Source organism: Elgaria multicarinata, chromosome 8 (genome assembly GCF_023053635.1).
Source record: "Elgaria multicarinata webbii isolate HBS135686 ecotype San Diego chromosome 8, rElgMul1.1.pri, whole genome shotgun sequence".
Classification (NCBI taxonomy): Eukaryota; Metazoa; Chordata; class Lepidosauria; order Squamata; family Anguidae; genus Elgaria; species Elgaria multicarinata.
In genome coordinates, this window is record NC_086178.1 from 3,351,499 (window position 1) to 3,371,070 (window position 19,572).

General features: G+C 46.5%; 1 protein-coding gene across 3 annotated transcripts in view; it reads right to left on the bottom strand.

Annotated features, from left to right (window-relative positions):
- Positions 1–19,572, bottom strand: part of LPP (LIM domain containing preferred translocation partner in lipoma) — a 378,416-nt gene that overhangs the window by 149,096 nt on the left and 209,748 nt on the right. For all 3 annotated transcript variants that reach the window (XM_063131781.1, XM_063131780.1, XM_063131782.1), the window contains one exon: positions 6,127–6,249. In XM_063131781.1, coding sequence (XP_062987851.1) covers positions 6,127–6,249 — 123 coding nt within the window. The remainder of the gene's footprint in view (positions 1–6,126; positions 6,250–19,572) is intronic.

The window sequence follows — 19,572 nt, forward strand, 5'->3', positions numbered from 1 at the left end:
GAGGAGGTTCTAATCTCTTGGAAACTTGTCCTTAGGCAAAACTATGCAAACTAAGCGAGACAATTCTCCGACCAAGGAGAACAGGAAGCCTTTCTCCAAACGCCCGTAACGTCAGAGCGCCTGGTGCGGAGGCAGGTTCTGGCGCAATCCTAGCCAGACCGACTTTCTCACACCTTCCTTCCGCTCCATTTGTTTGAGCTTCCGGCGGACCCTAGCATTAGCTAGCTTGTCGGGGCTCTCTCCTCCGGAAGAAAGCTCACTTCCCACGGAGTGTGTAGGATTTGGCCTTGAGGAGATAAGCTCTGGAGAGGGCTGACTCCCAGCTGGGGAATCGCCCGTGAGAGCTTCCTTCCCCACTGGTACAGGCTGGTTGGTGTCTGGCGCTTCCTCCTCTGATAGCTACACTGACAACGCTGAAAAGAATAGAAAATGAGAAGAAACCCTATCTGTGTATATATATTATTCTGATGGGATTGTCTCAGGTGTTAAGGGTTATATAAGTCTGTAATATTGTTGGACTATATTATAATTGTACTCTTTCATGTATGGTATATATTATTGGTTATTATAGTATCCAACATCGTGATTGTTAACCACCTTGAGACACATCAGTTTGTTTTACATATCTTTACAAATTGTAAATAAATGGGTTATTTGATCATTATCACTTTTTATTGGTGTTTGGAGTAGTTGTGTGCCTCCTGGCACCTTATATAGTGCTTCCTCCTCTGAAACACCTTCTCCCAAAATAGGGCAGTAGGGTTAGACATGACACATCCCTTCCTACCATGGCCGGTGCCTTTGGAATGACAAATGGGCATTTAAGCCACCGGACCACGTGATGCACAAACATGACTCAGACCAGCTCTGAGCAAATTGTGTCCCAACACGCAATGGAGGTGGAAATATCTCCCCGTCGTTCTAGATCTCTAATTTCCTTCCTCTTTCTGATTCCACGCACACTCCAATGTACCCTGTGGGTTTAGTGGCTCATTTGCTTTTTCACCTTACACATGTACGCTGGTGACTGAAAGAGTTAGGCTAAAAAGACAGGATTCCACAACAGAACCCCAGAGCCTCAGTGGATGAGCTACAAAACTCTCAACCTGGGAGTGTTGGGGAGTAGGCCTCTTGACGTGTAAATGGGCCGGCACACTGCTTTGCAGTAGTCCCGGCTTCCTGAGTAAACCCATCTCTGCCACCCACCTCACCCTAGCACCACCCCATGGTGGTGACGCAGGTGCCCTACTGATCCCAGAGCTCATTCCTGAGCACTTTCAGCCATGGGGATTAGACAACAAAGCCGGGTGAGCACAGCTTGAAACTCCTAGAACAGGGCTCTGGATCACAGAAGGGAAAGGTTCCTGTGCAAAGAGAGAAGAGTGAGAGACTGAGGACTTTAAAAACAAGGACAACCAAGCTTCCTGGATTCTCTCCACCTAGATCTCTTTGGAGAGAGAAGCATCAGTAGGGCTGTGCAAACATTTGCCCTCCGCCCATCTACCGAAAGCATGGAGGGGACAGCAGGACCACCCTCATGAGTCTTGCCTCTGACACATCAGCGTTGAGCAGAAGGCCTATGCTGGGTGCCAAAGCATGTACAAATGTAAGCCAAGGCTCTCCATGCGTGGTGGGGAAAGTGGGACCTTACCAGTCGGCCCTGCCCCAACATGCCCACCCTTGTCCCACCTCTGACCTCCACAGGTTGAGCAGAAGGTTTTAATAGGGTCTCCTAGCTGGTCAGCAACTCTCGCACCGATTCCGTGAAGAACCTCTGTGTGTGGGCATGGCCTACAGACCAACGGACAATTGCATGGCAATTGGGACTGACTGGTAGGCATGCTGGCATCCCCACATCCTGCTTCCCCCTTTATGTGCTCAATATATGCGCGGGGGGGGGGGGGGCATCTGCACAGCCCTACAGTTGCAGCCTTAGTGGGAATGTAGGTCTAAGCATCTTCTCCTAGATGGATTTCCCCAGTGATTAAGGCTACTGTCACAGGCCCTTCTCTGAGCGCCAACGTCTGGAGGCCCAGGAAGGGGGGGACATATGAGGGATTTCACCATCGTGGCACAGTGTTCATACAATAACCTCCCCCTGGAAGGCTCGTCTAGAGCTAAGTCATAAGAACATAAGAAGAGCCCTGAGGCTGGACCAGACCAAGGGTCCGTCTAGTCCAGCACTCTGTTCACACAGTGGCCAGGCAGCCATCGGCCGGGGACCAACAAAGCAGGACATGGTGTAACAGCACCCTCCCACCCATGTTCCCCAGCAGCTGGTGCACACAGGCTTATTGCCCCAAATACTGGAGATAGCACACAACCATCAGGGCTAGTAGCTACTGATAGCCTTTGCCTCCAGGAATTTATCCAATCCCCTTTTAAAGCCATCCAAATGGGTGGCCATCACTACATCTTGTGAGTTTGTTCTGACTCTATACTGTTAGCTTCACCCTTCCCGGTGCCTGTCTACACTTCCCTGTGCCTGTTTGCATTCTCTTTCCCTCCTTATTGTTTACTACAACTTTATTAGATTGTAAGCCTATGCGGCAGGGTCTTGCTATTTACTGTGTTATCTGTACAGCACCATGTACATCGATGGTGCTATATAAATAAATAATAATAATAATAAATAATAGTGAGTTCCACAATTTAACTATGCGCTGTGTGAAGAAGTTCTTCCTTTTATTTGTCCTGGATCTCCCACCAATCAGCTTCAAGGTGCTGGTTTTAACCTATAAAGCTTTACACGGCTTGGGACCGCAATATCTAATGGAACGCCTCTCCCGACATGAACCTACCCGTACACTGCACTCAACATCTGAGGTCTTCCTCCGAGTGCCTACTCCGAGGGAAGCTCGGAGGATGGCAACAAGGGAGAGGGCCTTTTCAGTGGTGGCCCCCCAATTATGGAATGATCTCCCCGATGAGGCTTGCCTGGAGCCAACATTGTTATCTTTTCAGCACCAGGTCAAGACCTTTCTCTTTTCCCAGGCATTGAACAGCATTTAACAACATATGCTAAGTTTGTTTGTTTGTTTAATGGACCCCAGAACTGTTGTTGTTTAAAATGGATACTGATTTATACTGTTGTTTTTAAATTTTTGATGTCTTTAAATTCTGTATACTTTTTTTTTAATGTCCACTGTTTTTAACTTTTGCAAGCCGCCCAGAGAGCTTTGGCTATGGGGAGGTATATAAATTTAATAAATAAAAAATTAAATAAATTCATGGGATGACGCCTTTGGGTTCTAGTATTTTGAGAGAGGGAGAAAAAAGTCTCCCGATCTACATTCTCCACACCAGGCATCTTATTTCTTTCTGGCGAGATGTTCCCATGTGTTCCATTTCGAATAGATATTATTTACGTTGCTTTTTAAAACATTCTGTTCTTTCAGCTATTAATGCATTATTATTTGGCGTATTTTATGTGAGCCAACCTGGAAACCTTTATTGAAGGGCAGCATACAAATTCATTGCATATGATAAATACTTTCCCCACACACACACTTGACAGTAAAAGTGGTTGAAGGTGGAAAGGAGACAGCTGCCAGATACAAGAGACTTTATTATATCAGGTAAGATTCTGGGCCTACTCTAATCCAGAGGACAAAGCACTGAAAGGAAGTCCAATTAATACAGTACGTAGGCCCTAATCAATGACGTTACGATTCTGCAACGGTACAACCACATTTACACGCACCGATCATTGGCCATTCACGTGAACTATTCATGCACCAGAGATCAATGGGCTAGGCATTTGCGGTGCTGGCATACTAACTCTACACTTATTATTATTATTATTATTATTATTTATTTATTTATTTATTTATTTATTTATTTATTTATATAGCACCATCGATGTACATGGTGCTGTACAGATTACACAGTAAATAGCAAGACCCTGCCGCATAGGCTTACAATCTAATAAAGTTGTAGTAAACAATAAGGAGGGAAAGAGAAAGCAAACAGGCACAGGGTAGGGTAAACAGGCACCGGGTAGAGTGAAGCTAACAGTATAGAGTCAGAACAAAATCAATATTTAAAAGCTATAGGGAAAAGAAAAGTTTTTAGCTGAGTTTCAAAAGCTGTGATTGAGTTTGTAGTTCTCAAGTGTTCCGGAAGAGCGTTCCAGGCGTAAGGGGCAGCAGAAGAAAAAGGACGAAGCTGAGTAAGGGAAGTGGAGGTCCTGGGGCAGGCGAGAAGCATGGCATCAGAGGAGCGGAGAGCACGAGCGGGGCAATAGTGTGAGATGAGAGAGGAGAGATAGGAAGGAGCTAGACCGTGAAAAGCTTTGAAGGTCAACAGGAGAAGTTTATATTGGATTCTGGAGTGAATTGGAAGCCAATGAAGAGATTTCAGAAGTGGAGTGAAACGTGACAAGAAGGGACTAGGAATTTACAAGAACGTCTGTCTCAGCTCTCAAGTCACTCGGAAATGCCCCATTCGCAACCCCAGGATATAAAATGGGAGCGCGTGTTCTCCAAAAACGTTCACAAATTCCCAAACTTGCATTCCATGTTCGGTAAATGTGTGCTTTAAAAATGCACACTTTTTTAAAAAGATCACACTTTCACACATTGATCGATGCGGAAAACAGGTGCATTTTTTTTAAAAAATACACTTTTCCCATTTGAACAAAATGAAAAACAAAACAAAATAACAACTTCAACAACAACAAAAACAGGTTGCAAACAAAATCAGGGAGCAGCTGAACTGATCTTTGGAGTGAAGTTTGGAGAACTTCAGACAGCAGGACACAGAAGAATGGGCTCAAGTTACAGGAAGCCAGATTCCGGCTGGACATCAGGAAAAACTTCCTGACTGTTAGAGCAGAACGAAACTGGAACCAATGACCTAGGTCATGGGCTCTCCCACACTAGAGGCCTTCAAGAGGCAGCTGAAAGAGAGGCTGAAACAACTGGGCGTGTTTAGCCTGGAGAAGAGAAGACTGAGGAGAGACATGATAGCACTCTTCAAATACTTAAAAGGTTGCCACACAGAGGAGGGCCAGGATCTCTTCTCGATCCTCCCAGAGTGCAGGACACGGAATAACGGGCTCAAGTTAAAGGAAGCCAGATTCCGGCTGGACATCAGGAAAAACTTCCTGACTGTTAGAGCAGTACGACAATGGAATCAGTTACCTAGGGAGGTTGTGGGCTCTCCCACACTAGAGGCCTTCAAGAGGCAGCTGGACAATCATCTGTCAGGGATGCTTTAGGGTGGATCATAGAATCATAGAATAGCATTGAGCATTCCTGCACTGAGCAGGGGGTTGGACTCGATGGCCTTGTAGGCGCCTTCCAACTCTACTATTCTATGATTCTATGAGTATCCCTGGTTCTCCCACCCATACAGGGCATATTTTTAATTCTTATGCACATCTATAGGCTTTTACCCACATCCTATCTATAAACTGAGCAAATGAGAGACAAGCAACAAACTCGTTCTCTGATTGAATTGGTTGCTTGTTTTTCACGCTTAATTCTATGCTCATAAATGGGTAGCACGGTTAGTGATCTTTACCACAGGACAGTTTGGCAACGGACAGCCAGTGTGGAGTAGGGGTTAGAGTGATGGACTGGGACTTGGGGGATCCAGGTTCTTGTCCCCACTCAGCCATGGAAGCTGACAGGGTGACTCTAGAACAGTCACTGGTTCTCAGCCTAACCTACCTCACAGGATTATTATTATTATTATTATTATTATTATTATTATTATTATTATTTATGAGGATGTTGTTATGAGGATGAAATAGAGAGGAGGAGGAGGAGGAGGAGGAGGTGGAGGATTATGTACACTGCATTGGGTTCCTTGCGAGAGGAACACAGGATATGGATGTATTCATAAAAACAAAATAAGAAATAAGCTCAGTGGAGGTGTTGAAATTGGCCCAACAGAAATGGAGTTTACAAACTGCCTTTGACTGTTTCATCCTTGCCACCATTCTCATAGTCCATTGGACATGCAGAGGGTAGAAATCTTTGCTCAGACCACGGGGAAAGAGGTCGGATAAGAAACCATGAGAGTGGATTGCACCCTGTGCCGCCTATTCCCGACTCTAATGTATATAATATTTATTTGATTTATACCCCACCTTTCCGTCCACAAACACGGGGCTCTCACCTGTTGAGTCCGGGGCTTGTAGGGTGAGCTACTTTCCAGGTCGGCCAGGATGCTCGTTAAGGAGTCGATTTCTGCATCCAAACTGGAGCGCCTTTCTTCCAGCGTCTTGCCACCAGGGTTGACCTAAGAGAGGGAAGGAACGAGAGACACCCCCCGACAAAAAAAAGTTCTTTATAGGGTTCGATCCAAAGTTAAGGCTTACAACATTTCCATCACGCAGAGATGTTTTCACACATAGCTGCCAGGAGTCCCTGACTCTCATGAGAGACATGGGTAAGTATCATAGAATCACAGAATAGCAGAGTTGGAAGGGGCCTAGAAGGCCATCGAGTCCAACCCCCTGCTCAATGCAGGAATCCACCCTCATATAGAATCCAACTATATGAGAATAGTTGGTTGCTTTGATTGAGAAAAGCGAGACCGCGGGGTGGGGGGTGGAGAGAGAGAAAGAACACGTAACTAACTCTGTTATACAACCGCTTGGGCTGTTTTTAATTTTTAATCCACGTCCTTCCCTGCCTCTTATTGTTTTTCTTCTGAACTGCAAGTTTCACACATGGATGAAGCCACATCTGCTTGTGAGGCTGCCATGAATTCTTCGACAGGGCTGAAAATTCCAGGCCCTGGAAGCAACCAAATGATTGTCTGTCGAAAACAGTTGGTAAAAGGCCAACTGCGAGAGGATCCTTTCGTTATAGGAATGTAAGAGGAACCCAACCGGATCCAACCAGAGATCCTTCCAGCCCAGCATCTGGCTTACAATGGGGGCCAGCCAGCTTCCCCCGGGGAAGCTGACAAGCTTGCCATGAGGGCAAAATAGCCATACTGTTGTTTAACCCACAGTATCTATAGGTTCCATGTCCCTGCCATCATGCAAAGGTCAGCCTCACTACCTCCATGACATCACCTCAGCCACTTCCAACGCATGACATGTAAACCGCCCAGAGAGCTTCGGCTGTGGGGCGGTATATAAATGTAATAAAATAAATAAATAAATAAATAATGGGCTCAAGTTACAGGAAGCTGGATAAGAGCTGGACATCAGGAAAAGGTTGTCACACAGAGGAGGGCCAGGATCTCTTCTCGATCCTTCCAGAGTGCAGGACATGGAATAACGGGCTCAAGTTAAAGGAAGCCAGATTCCAGCTGGACATCAGGAAAAACTTCCTGATTGTTAGAGCAGTGCGACAATGGAATCAGTTACCTAGGGATGTGGTGGGCTCTCCCACACTAGAGGCCTTCAAGAGGCATCTGGACAACCATCTGTCAGGGATGCTTCAGGGTGGATTCCTGCATTGAGCAGGGGGTTGGACTCGACGGCCTAGTAGGCTCTTCCAACTCTGCGATTCTATGATTCTATGATTCTAAAAGCTTCCCGGCTGTTAGAGCAGTATGACAATGGAACCAATGACTTAGGGAAGTTGTGTGTTCTCCCACCCTAGAGGCATTCAAGAAACAGCTGGATAGCCATCTGTCAGGGATGCTTTAAGGTGGATTCTTGCATTTAAGGTGGATTCTGGCTGCCAATTAATTTCCGGGCGAAGTATATAGTGTTGGTTATCACCTTTAAAGCCCTACATGGTTTGGGTCCAGGCTACCTGCGGGATCGCCTTCTCCCGTACAATCCACCCCACACACTCAGGTCCTCTGGGAAGAATCCACTTCAGTCTGCCAAAATTAGGCTGACAACTGTTACCCAGAGGACCTTCTCTTCTGCTGCTCCCAGACTGTGGAATAGCCTGCCGGAGGAGACTCGTCAACTTGACAGACTATTTGCATTCAAGAAAGCTATCAAGATGGATCTCTTCCGGCAGACCTATCCAATGGAATTTTAGGATGTTTTTAGAATGTTTTTAGGATGTTTTAACAATGCATATTATGTTCTTAATTCAGATTTATTTATTTATTTATTTATTTATTACATTTTTGTACCACCAAATAGCTGAAGTTCTCTGGGCGGTTCACAAAAATTAAAACCATAATAAAACAACCAACAGGTTAAAAGCACAAATCCAAAATACAGTATAAAAAGCACAACCAGGATAAAACCACGCAGCAAAACTGATATAAGTTTAAAATACAGAGTTAAAACAGTAAAATTTAGATTTAAGTTAAAATTAAGTGTTAAAATACTGAGAGAATAAAAAGGTCTTCAGCTGGCAACGAAAAAAGTATTTATTTATTTATTTATTTATTTATTTATTACATTTCTATACCGCCCAATAGCCAGAGCTCTCTGGGGAGAGTACAGTGTAGGCGCCAGGCAGACCTCTCTGGGGAGCTCATTCCACAGCCAGGGTGCCACTGCGGAGAAGGCCCTCCTCCTAGTAGCCACCTGCCTCACTTCCTTTATGTATTTTATATTTACTGTTGTTCCCCGCCTCGATCAAAATGGAGAGGTGGGTAAGAATTTATTTATTTATTTATTGCACTTATATACCGCTCCCATAGCCAGGGCTCTCTGGGCGGTTTACAGAAACTCTAAAATTAAGATTAAAACGAGTATACAAAATTTAAAATTCTAAAACACAGAACATACACACATAAAGCATTAAAAACCGTTAAAAAACTAAAAACTAAACATGTGGGTGATTAAGATGTGCCACCATATGCCTGGGCAAAGAGGAAAGTCTTAACCTGGCGCCGGAAAGATAGCAGCGTTGGCACCAGGCGAGCCTCGTCAGGGAAATCGTTCCACAGTCTGGGGCCACCACCGAAAAGGCCCTGTCCCTCGTTGCCACACTATTGAGCAGGGGGTTGGATTCGATGGCCGTAGAGGTCCCTTCCAACTCTACTATTCCATGATTCTATGATTTAGTTGGCCACAAGCATATCTTACAGCAGTGAATCCCACAAATGAAACATTCACTGAAAAGAAGTGCTCTCTTCCCCGGCCCTGAATCAACTATCCGTTACGGCCCCAGGCTTGAGCATCGCAAGAGAGGGAGAAAACACGTTTTTTTCCACGTCATACACAATTTGATAAACCTTTATAATGTCCTCATTTAATCAACTTCACCCCCCTCCCCATAAACTGGGAACAGCATGTTCTGTGCTGAGAGAAAATACTCTTGGGAAAGGGTGGCTAACCCCCTTCCACAACACACACACACACACACACACACACACAAACACACACACACAAACAATAGCTTCTCCCAGGATCTTTGGATTCTGGCCAACAACTTTAGGGCAATGGAACATTTGTTTCCAACAATATTTAAGACAGCATAGACAATGCGGGTTATATAATCACCTAAATTATTGAAAAAAACACAGAGAGAGAGAGAGAGAGAGAGAGAGAGAGAGAGAACATAAAGGAGAAATGGACCAGGAGCACGTGTCTTCATGCGCTTCTATCCTCAAATGGCATTTTGGGCTTGGTTCGAGCCTAAGGTGGCCGTGAGGATTTATAATATACTTCTCCCTGATGCCACTGTGGTTACCTCAGATCTCAGCAGTCACATCCAATAGCTTCAGAGATGCGCTTGGATTTTCCTGAACTGTGCCTCTGTTAACATTTTTTAAAAGAGCAATTGCTACATCTCTCCCTTCTGCTCTCCAGACTAATATGCAAAATACGTCTTTCTCACCTGGACTTGAAGCAGGTGAGAAAGGCCCAAACCCTCCAATGTCCGCCTAAGCCGCCTCTCCGCCCCCATGACCCCGATCTTCTATGCAAGGCTGGTGCTACCATAGAGGCCACTCAGGCGGCCGCCTAGAACGCCAAGGTAAGGGGGGGGCGCTGAATGCCGCACCCGGAAGCTGCTCTCCCACAGTGGCTCTGAGGGGGCGGCTTCCGGGTGTGCCATTCCGAAGCCGCCCGCCCGCCCCAGCGTCCTGGCTTCGCTTCGGCTGGGCACCCACCCAGCCGAAGCAAAGCCACACCCGCCCCCCTCCAGTGTCCTGGCTTCGCTTCGGCTGGGTGGGCGCCCAGCCGAAGCGAAGCCAGGACACTGGGGCGGGCAGGTGGCTTCAGAACAGTGCGCCAGGAAGTTGCTCTCCCAGAGTGGCTTCCGGCTGGGCGCACCGTTCCGAAGCTGCCCGCCCATCGGCCCCTCCACCCCAGTGTCCTGGCTTCGCTTCAGCTGGGCGCCCACCCAGCCGAAGTGAAGCCACGCCTGCCGCCCCACCCCACCCCAGCGTCCTGGCTTCACTTTGGCTGGGTGGGCGCCCAGCTGAAGTGAAGCCAGAACGCTGGGGCGGGGGAGTGGGCGGGCGGCTTCGGAACAGTGTGCCCAGAAGTCACTCTCCCAGAGCGTCTTCCGGCTGGGCGCGCCTTTCCGAAGCCGCCCCCCACCCTAGCGTCCTGGCTTCGCTTTGGCTGGGCGGGCGAGATGGCGCCCCGCGCCCAGGTACACTGGGGTGGGGTGGGTGGGTGAAAGCAGCTCACCTACCTAGGGCGCAAAATAGTCTGGCACCAGCCCTGCTTCTATGCAAAGGGACAGCAGCAGCCCCACCCAGCCCTCACTCGGCTCTTTCCCTGCTTAGGGAAATCCACGGAGACATACAAAAGGCTTGGATGGAGAGAACCCGAAGCAAAGCCAAGGCCTGCTGCTGTGCTCGTGGAGAAATCAGGCTGGGTTGGTCTCCTCCACTGTCACTACCATCCTATGGACGTATCTGAGGTGCCTTATTCTGATGCATCAGACCCTTAACTCCATCTAGCCCAATTCTGCCAAGTGCTGTTGCCTCCCTAGCTATGGGGAGAAGCCAGGCTGTTCCCATGCCAAAACCCAGCCTGAACCCGAATTGAAATGGATTCAGATAGCTGATCTCATCCAAGAGCAACTGGAGCTGCCAGTTTTATAAGCCAAGAGGGGCAAGGATCCAATATGGAAGTGCTTCTATGAAGCTGCCCAAGCACCTTGTCAACGTCCTTGAGCTATACCAACTGAAACTCATCCAAGAAAGCTGGAGACCTCACCTGATTCACCTGCTGTAACATTAGGGTCTAGGTCCTGGTAGATGAAAGATATTTCATTTTGGAAGTACCTAGCAAACATAGAATCAAAGAATAGCAGAGTTGGAAGGGGCCTACAAGGCCATCGAGTCCAACCCCCTGCTCAATGCAGGAATCCACCCTAAAGCATCCCTGACAGGTGGCTGTCCTCTTGAAGGCCTCTAGTGTGGGAGAGCCCACCACCTCCCTAGGTAGCTGATTCCATTGTCGTACTGCTCTAACAGTTGGGAAGTTTTTCCTGATGTCCAGCTGGAATCTGGCTTCCTGTAACTTGAGCCCATTATTCCGTGTCCTGCACTCTGGGAGGATCGAGAAGAGATCCTGGCCCTCCTCTGTGTGACAACCTTTTAAGACTGCTATCATGTCTCCCCTCCATCTTCTCTTCTCCAGGCTAAATGTGCCCAGTTCTTTCAGTCTCTCTTCATAGGGCTTTGTTTCCAGACCCCTGATCATCCTCATTGCCCTCCTCTGAACACGCTCCAGCTTGTCTGCGTCCTTCTTGAATTGTGGAGCCCAGAACTGGACGCAATACTCTAGATGAGGCCTAACCAGGGCCAAATAGAGAGGAACCAGTACTTCACGTGATTTGGAAGCTATACTTCTATTAATGCAGCCCAAAATAGCAATTGCCTTTCTTGCAGCCATATTGCACTGTTGGCTCATATTCAGCTTGTGATCTACAACCATTCCAAGATCCTTCTCGTTTGTAGTATTGCTGAGCCAAGTATCCCCCATCTTGTTACTGTGCATTTGGTTTCTATTTCCTAAATGTAGAACTTGGCATTTATCCCTATTAAATTTCATCCTGTTGTTTTCAGCCCAGCACTCCAGCCTATCGAGATCACTTTGAAGTTTGTTTCTGTCTTCCAGGGTATTAGCTATCCTACCCAATTTTGTGTCATCTGCAAATTTGATCAGCGTTCCCTGCACCTCCTCGTCCAAATCATTAATAAAAATGTTGAAGAGCGCTGGGCCCAGGACTGAGCCCTGCGGCACCCAACTCGTTGCAGTAGATCTCAGACCGATCCACAGCATCCTTAGGGCCAGTATGTACTAAGCCTCGGACAACCCTGAAATGCTCTGCTGTGAAGCACACCCAGGATTCAACACAGGCAGGGAGATACTGTCCCTTTCCCAGGCTCACTGACCACACTTGGCCACAGGCACACGCCAGCATTCAATTGCATCCACTAGGAGTTCTTCTCCATCTGCCCTCAAGCCGTTGCCTACTTTGCATCAGTGCTCTCAGCTCTGGGGTATACCACGCAGAAGCATGAACTCTACTCAGGAGCAATCGTGTCAACCGCCCGGGTCATTCCTGCATTCCAGAGATTGACTGACAGGAGAGCCGGCCATATTGGCCAGACTCCCCCTCTCCCTCAAGCCCTTTGGAAACCATTTGGATCCATTAGCATTTGGGGGTGGGACCACCTTAACTGGTCCGCCACTGGAGGGCCTATTAATAATGGACGCCAGATATTTTAAGCATATGGGGGTGGGGGAGAGATTATGATGAAAGTGAAAGAAGAAAGTGCAAAAGCTGGGTTGCAGTTAAACCTCAAAAAAAAACCAAGATTATGGCAACCAGCTTGATTGATAACTGGCAAATAGAGGGAGAAAACGTGGAGGCAGTGACAGACTTTGTATTTCTGGGCGCGAAATATGTATTTCTGGGCGCAGCCAGGAAATCAGAAGACGTTGACTTCTTGGGAGGAGAGCAATGACAAATCTTGATCAAATAGTTCAGAGCAGAGACACCACACTGACAACAAAGGTCCGCATAGTTAAAGCAATGGTGTTCCCCGTAGTAACCTATGGCTGCGAGAGCTGGACCATAAGGAAGGCTGAGCGAAGGAAGAGAGATGCTTTTGAACTGTGGTGTTGGAGGAGAATTCTGAGAGTGCCGTGGACTGCAAGAAGATCAAACCAGTCCAGACTCCAGGAAATAAAGCCAGACTGCTCACTGGAGGGAATGGTATTAAAGGCAAAACTGAAGTACTTTGGCCACCTAATGAGAAGACAGGATACCCTGGAGAAGAGGCTGATGCTAGGGAAAGTGGAAGGCAAAAGGAAGAGGGGCCGACCAAGGGCAAGATGGAGGGATGATATTCTGGAGGTGACGGACTCGACCTTGGGGAAGCTAGGGGTGGCAACGGCCGACAGAAAGCTCTGGCGTGGGCTGGTCCATGAAGTCACAAAGAGTCGGAAGCGACTGAACGAATAAACAACAACAATTATGAACATTAAGTAAATGCTTGTAAGTATTATGAATAATGCCAATCCTTTTTATGTTCAAAGCTCTCCAGATGCATTATGCTGCTGTAGTCATAGAATCATAGAATAGTAGAGTTGGAAGGGGCCTCTAAGGCCATTGAGTCCAACCCCCCTCCACAACAACAGGGCAAGGTAGGCCCAGATTATTATCACAGAGGCCAGGGTGTGTGCAATAGCCCTCCCCCCACCTCATTTGTTCATTTCCACAAAGATGAACAGGTAAATAAGGTTAAACTGTTGAGAACCAATGTGGTGTAGTGGTTAGAGTGCTGTGCTGGGACTCGGGAGATCTGGGTTCTAGTCCCCACTTGGCCATGGAAACCGACTAGGTGACTTTGGGCCAGTCACAGACTCTCAGAACCTACCTCACAGGGTTGTTGTTGTGAGGATAACATGGAGAGGAAGGGAACTATGTAAGCAACCTTGGGTTCCTTGCAAGCAGTAAAACAAGGTAGGATATAAATGTATAAATAAATACTCTAGAACAGTGGTTCCCAACTGGGGGTCCACGGATCCCAGGGGGTCCATGTAACCCACCCAGGGGGTCCGCGGCACCATTCACATATTGACCATTCATTTCTGGAGTCCACTGACGACAAATTCCTACCAGAAGTAAAATCTAACATTACTGAGCACCTGCATGATTTAGCGACTAGCTTCAGAGATTACTTCCCTGCACCTAATCCTGAAAACACATGGAGAAGGAATCCTTTTGAATGTGGTGATGTACAACTAACAACTCTCTCTGCGGAAGAGCGAGATGCACTTGTTGGCGTGACTTGGGATGGTTCACTGAAATCATTTTTCAAAGAATATAGACCGGACCAATTCTGGGTGAAGGTTTTTTCTGATTATAAGAAGTTAGGTGAAAAAGCTTTGAAACATCTAGTTCCCTTTTGTTCCACATATCTTTGTGAACAAACATTTTCGACGTTTTGTTATATGAAGAACAAGCATAGAAATCAACTCGATGTTGATCCAGATTTGAGATTAAAAGTAGGAAATATTGAACCGGATGTGGAAGGGATTGTTCGGGACAAAAAGAGGCAGGATTCCTCCCATCACATTTAGGTTTAGTAGCTGCTAGACAAGTCATAATTTGCTCAATTGTAAACTAGACGTTAGTAAAATTAAATTCGTCTTTATACTCCTAACTAAATCATTGACATTTTTGCGTGGTACTATCACAAATATCACAAATTTTATGGTCTGTTTTTTAGTATACCTAAAATCCTTTGCTTATTAGGGGCTACGCCTTATTTTCTCCAAAAAATTGCTTTGCACAGGTAACTACCATAGAGATAACATTTTTTTCAAAAGTAGGGGGTCCATGGCTTGGCATTTGAAAAACAAGGGGTCCGCGGCACTTAGCTAACTGGGAACCACTGGTCTAGAACTCTGGAACTCTCTTCCCAGGAAAGTTGGGTTGGCTTGCTCCCTGACGTGCTTTAGGAGGCAGGCAAAGACTTTTCTGTTGATCTCCCCGATGACGCTTGCCTAGCGCCAACATTGTTATCTTTTTGGCGCCAGATCAAGCCTTTTCTCTTCTCCCAGGCATTTTAACAGCATTTAACAACGTTAAGTTTGTTTTTAATGGACCCCAGAATTGTTGTTTTTAAATGGATACTGTTGTTTTTATACTGTTTTTGATGTTTTTGATGGTTTTTAAATTTTGTATACTTTTAATGTTTACTATTTTTAATTATTGTAAACCGCCCAGAGAGCTTCGGCTGTGGGGCGGTATATAAATGTAATAAAATAAATAAATAAAATAAATAAATATCTGTATTTATAGGCTTTTAATGTATATGTTTTGAATTTTGTGATGCCACCTTGAGGCACAGCATTGGGCAAAAGGCAGGATAAAAATAAATAAATAAATAAATAAATAAATAAAAAATACCATATTTCTTCAATTCTAAGACGTACTTTTCCCCCCATATAAACATCTCTAAAAACAGGGTGCATCTTAGAATCACGGGTGTGTCTTAGGGTGGTGTTTTTTTTTCTGTTGGTGGTACTGAAATTAGGGTGCGTCTTACAATAGATGGCGTCTTACAATCGAAGAAATATGGTAATAAATAAATAAATACTAAACTCACAAACACAGGGAACACCAAGTGCAGAAGTTAAGGACTTCCTCACTTTGCTTCACACGCCACCAACCCGAATCTCTCAAAGGTACCTTGGGGAGGGGGTGCAGCGAGAGCGGGGGGGTCAAGAGACTACTTTCTGTGTTCAATTAATTCCTGTTGCTGTGCAGCCAACTCATTATCCCTGGCCTAGAGTGTCGGACGGTTGTCCTTGGGAATAAAAACGAGCTTTCGAAGCATCTGTGTGCGTGTTTCGGGGCCTGTTCCCAGCAGAAAATGCAATCAAAACCAGAACGGCTTCCAGTACTCAGCCACACGCGCGGTGCCCCCCCCCTGCGATCACCGCTTCAGCCCATTTGGGGAGCAAGGACAAGACCACGGCCCGTCCAGAGGTCATCATCCCATCTCTCCCTGGCAGCAACGCTGACAGAGAGCTTCCGAGGAGTCGGCGATCTTGCTTTTTCTCTCCCCTTTTAATTAATAAAATTACAGCTCAGAGCTCATTTTCGATAATTATGGCCACTGCTAGAGCCTTCCCGCTTCTCTGCCTGCTTCCACCCCCGCCGACCTTAATCCTGTTCCAAATGCAGCACGAATTAACGTTTAATTAGCCATTAAATAGAATTAACGGTCTCTGATGGCAACGTGGCACGCCGAACAATCGGAGGAGGAGGAGGAGGTCTTGGCACGGGATGAGTCCGCCGTGCGCATCTGCTGGAAACCAACAACAAACCAGAGTCCCTTATTCCCATCCAGTCAATAAAATGCCACCATTTTATTAGCTGGGGAGCGCTGGGCCTGGCGTGACACGCACTACGGAAACCAGGATTTCTAGAGGAATCCCACCGCCATACCACCAGCACTAACACTGAGCTGTTGTAGAACTTCTCAGGTGGATTCTTCCTTGCAATTAATTCTTTTATTTGTTATATTCATAGAATTATAGAATCACAGAATAGCAGAGTTGGAAGGGGCCTACCAGGCCATCGAGTCCAACCCCCTGCTCAATGCAAGAATTCACCCTAAAGCATCCCTGACAGATGGTTGTCCAGCTGCCTCTTGAAGGCCTCCAGTGTGGGAGAGCCCACCACCTCCCCAGGTCATTGGTTCCATTGTCGTACTGCTCTAACAGTCAGGACATTTTTCCTGATGTCCAGCTGGAATCTGGCTTCCTTTAACTTGAGCCCGTTATTCCGTGTCCTGCACTCTGGGAGGATCGAGAAGAGATCCTGGCCCTCCTCTGTGTCACAACCTTTTAAGTATTTGAAGAGTGCTCTCATGTCTCCCCTCCATCTTCTCTTCTCCAGGCTAAACATGCCCAGTTCTTTCAGTCTCTCTTCATAGGGCTTTGTTTCCAGACCCCTGATCATCCTGGTTTTCATCTGGTAGTCAGTAATAATAATTCTTTATTATTACTGACTACCAGATTGTGTGTGTGTGTGGGGGGGGGAGGCTTTCCCAAAGACCTCTAGTGCTGATTTACTGCTGAATTAATTTTATTCTTTATTAATTTTATTCTTTTAGCTGCATGCCACCCTGGGAGCTTACGTTGAAGGTTGGCTTATAAACTGCCTAAATACAAAGATAAATGGCAGAAGTGAGATTGAAATGGGAGACTTGGGGCACGGCTAGACGAGGGGGTTGAGGGGGGTGATCTCATGATTTTAAGATCACGAGATCAGTCCCTTTGTCTACACACGCCATTTTGGATTTTTTTTAAAAAGGAAAAGGAGCACACGAGCGCTAAAACGGAAAAAAAAAATCCTCGCGCTCCCCCACCCCATCCTGTGCCCGGTTCCCGGCTCCTCAGGGTTACTCACGAGGAGCTGGGACAAAACCGCAACGGCAGGCCACACGTCCCGCGGTCTCCGGATCATCCCGAGACTGCGAGGAAAACCGGGTTGGAAGGGTAGGGCGATATCCCAGGGAAAGGGAGGAATCATCCCTCCCTGCTCCCGGGACACCCTGTGCGTCATTTGCTCTTAGCCGCTAGCCTAATTTTCACACCGTGAATCTCCCCACCTGAGCTACCTATTATTGTGGCCCACTGAGATGTGTGCATGCATGAATGTACGAGTGTGTGTGTGTGTGTGTGTGTGTGTGTGTGTGTGTGTAGATCACTGCTCATTTACTTAAAGCACTTTCACCTTGCTCTTCAGCTGGAAAAAATCCCAGAGCAATAAATTTACAGATCCATAAATTTAAAAACAAAAAACAAACAATACAGTTCCTGGCCAAAGGGCCAGTTTCCATTTTGGAGAAGCTCTCGGGGTGTGTGTGTGTGTGTGTGTATTCCAGTCAAAGGCAAAAATGGTGGAGCAAAATACCCAAAATAGCAGCATATTGTAGCTTAAAGCATTTACTGCCTTAGAAGACTAAGGCCCTAAGCCTTAGGAGAGGCAACTTTTTAGTATGGGAAAACAAAAAGCCAGGAAACCCCCCCCCCCCCCGCAATGATTGGTGCTTGGGGAAAGCGGTGGGCCCATTTGGGGACCCCAGGACAGCGTTCCTGCAACCCTGGGGTAGAGAGTTTGGTACAGCATCTCACATTTTCCTCTGCCACCATCACAGGCTCACCACGGACACTCTTCCTTGAGGAGGGCGTTCACACCCTGAAAATTCCACGGAAGGCTGACAAGGACTAACAATACATCAGATTTTGCTTGAGGTACATTTGTTGGTGCGTGCAGAATTACTTATGGTGAGACACCCCCCTCTGTGTGTGCGTGTGTATCTTTGTTTTTAAAACTCTTCTTTTACTAGGTGTAACACCCATGTCGCTCCTCTGACTACCACCGACTGACTTTTCTTCCGCCCCTTTCCAACATCCTCTGCCTGCCCTTCCTTCCATTGGCCCGGGACTCTGAGAGCTCACAGGAGGAAGCATTATTTACATGTGCAGACACACACGGTGTCACAACTTACATGATATGCACAGTGTGGGGACATTTGCATTAACCCCCCCCCCCTTGGCCTTCTCCTCCCTCTTCCTTTGAGGAAGAGCATTGAGCAGGGGGTTGGACTCGATGGCCTTGTAGGCCCCTTCCAACTCTGCTATTCTATGATTCTATGATTCTATGATTCTAGGATAGTCACATTGGCATTGGCATTCTGATTCTCTCTTCCCAAGCTGCCTAAAGTTTGAGCTTTGAACTTTTTCAAAGTTTCAAAATTTTCTGCACATCTACACGGCTCCAGCTTCAGTTTAAAAGAAAAATGAGCAAAATCGGTCTGGTAGATCCTGAGTAGTAAGCCTCACACGGCCGTATTCTTATATAAGATTCGGAAACTTCCAACATGGGACATCCTACCTCCTAGACCTATTCCTAAATTAAGAACTCCACCCAAACACCACAACTGCTTTACCTGACAAATGCCAACCCCTCCTTCTGCCCCCCACAGTAGGCTCCTTCTGGGTTCCTGTTGTCTTTTCATGCCCCCCATCCACAAACAATTTCCCCCCTCCCACCCTGTCATACTCCAAAACACAGTTCGTTGCAACACTTTTTTTCCACTAGAGGAACTCAAGGCAGCAAACAGCGCAGAAGTACAATAACAAACGGCATGTTAAGATGTTACTACAGAAACAGCAGCCAGGGCTGTTTCTCACAGCCGTCCCTGACCTGGCAAGCAACTATCTTTGCTAGGGAGGCAGGAGAAATTCCTTTCAGTTTGTTTTTGAACAGGATTTACCCAGTTTGTATCTTCTGAACTGAATACAGGCTTGGACATTAACTGGAGTTGAAGTTCGTACGTTCCTGAGCCTTCAATGTGATTTGCGGACCCAAAAAATATGGTTCAGTTCAGACAACACATTTCTCAATGGTGGCTTTAGAATTCCACGGTGGAGTTTTTACACCACCGTTGAGAAATGTGTTGTCTGGAGGGAGAAGTCATAGAATCCTAGAATCCTAGAATAGTAGAGTTGGAAGGGGCTTACAAGGCCATCGAGTCCAACCCCTTGCTCAATGCAGGAATTATTATTATTATTATTATTATTTATTTATATAGCACCATCAATGTACATGGTGCTGTACAGAGTAAAACAGTAAATAGCAAGACCCTGCCGCATAGGCTTACAATCTAATAAAATCATAGTAAAAGCATCCCTGACAG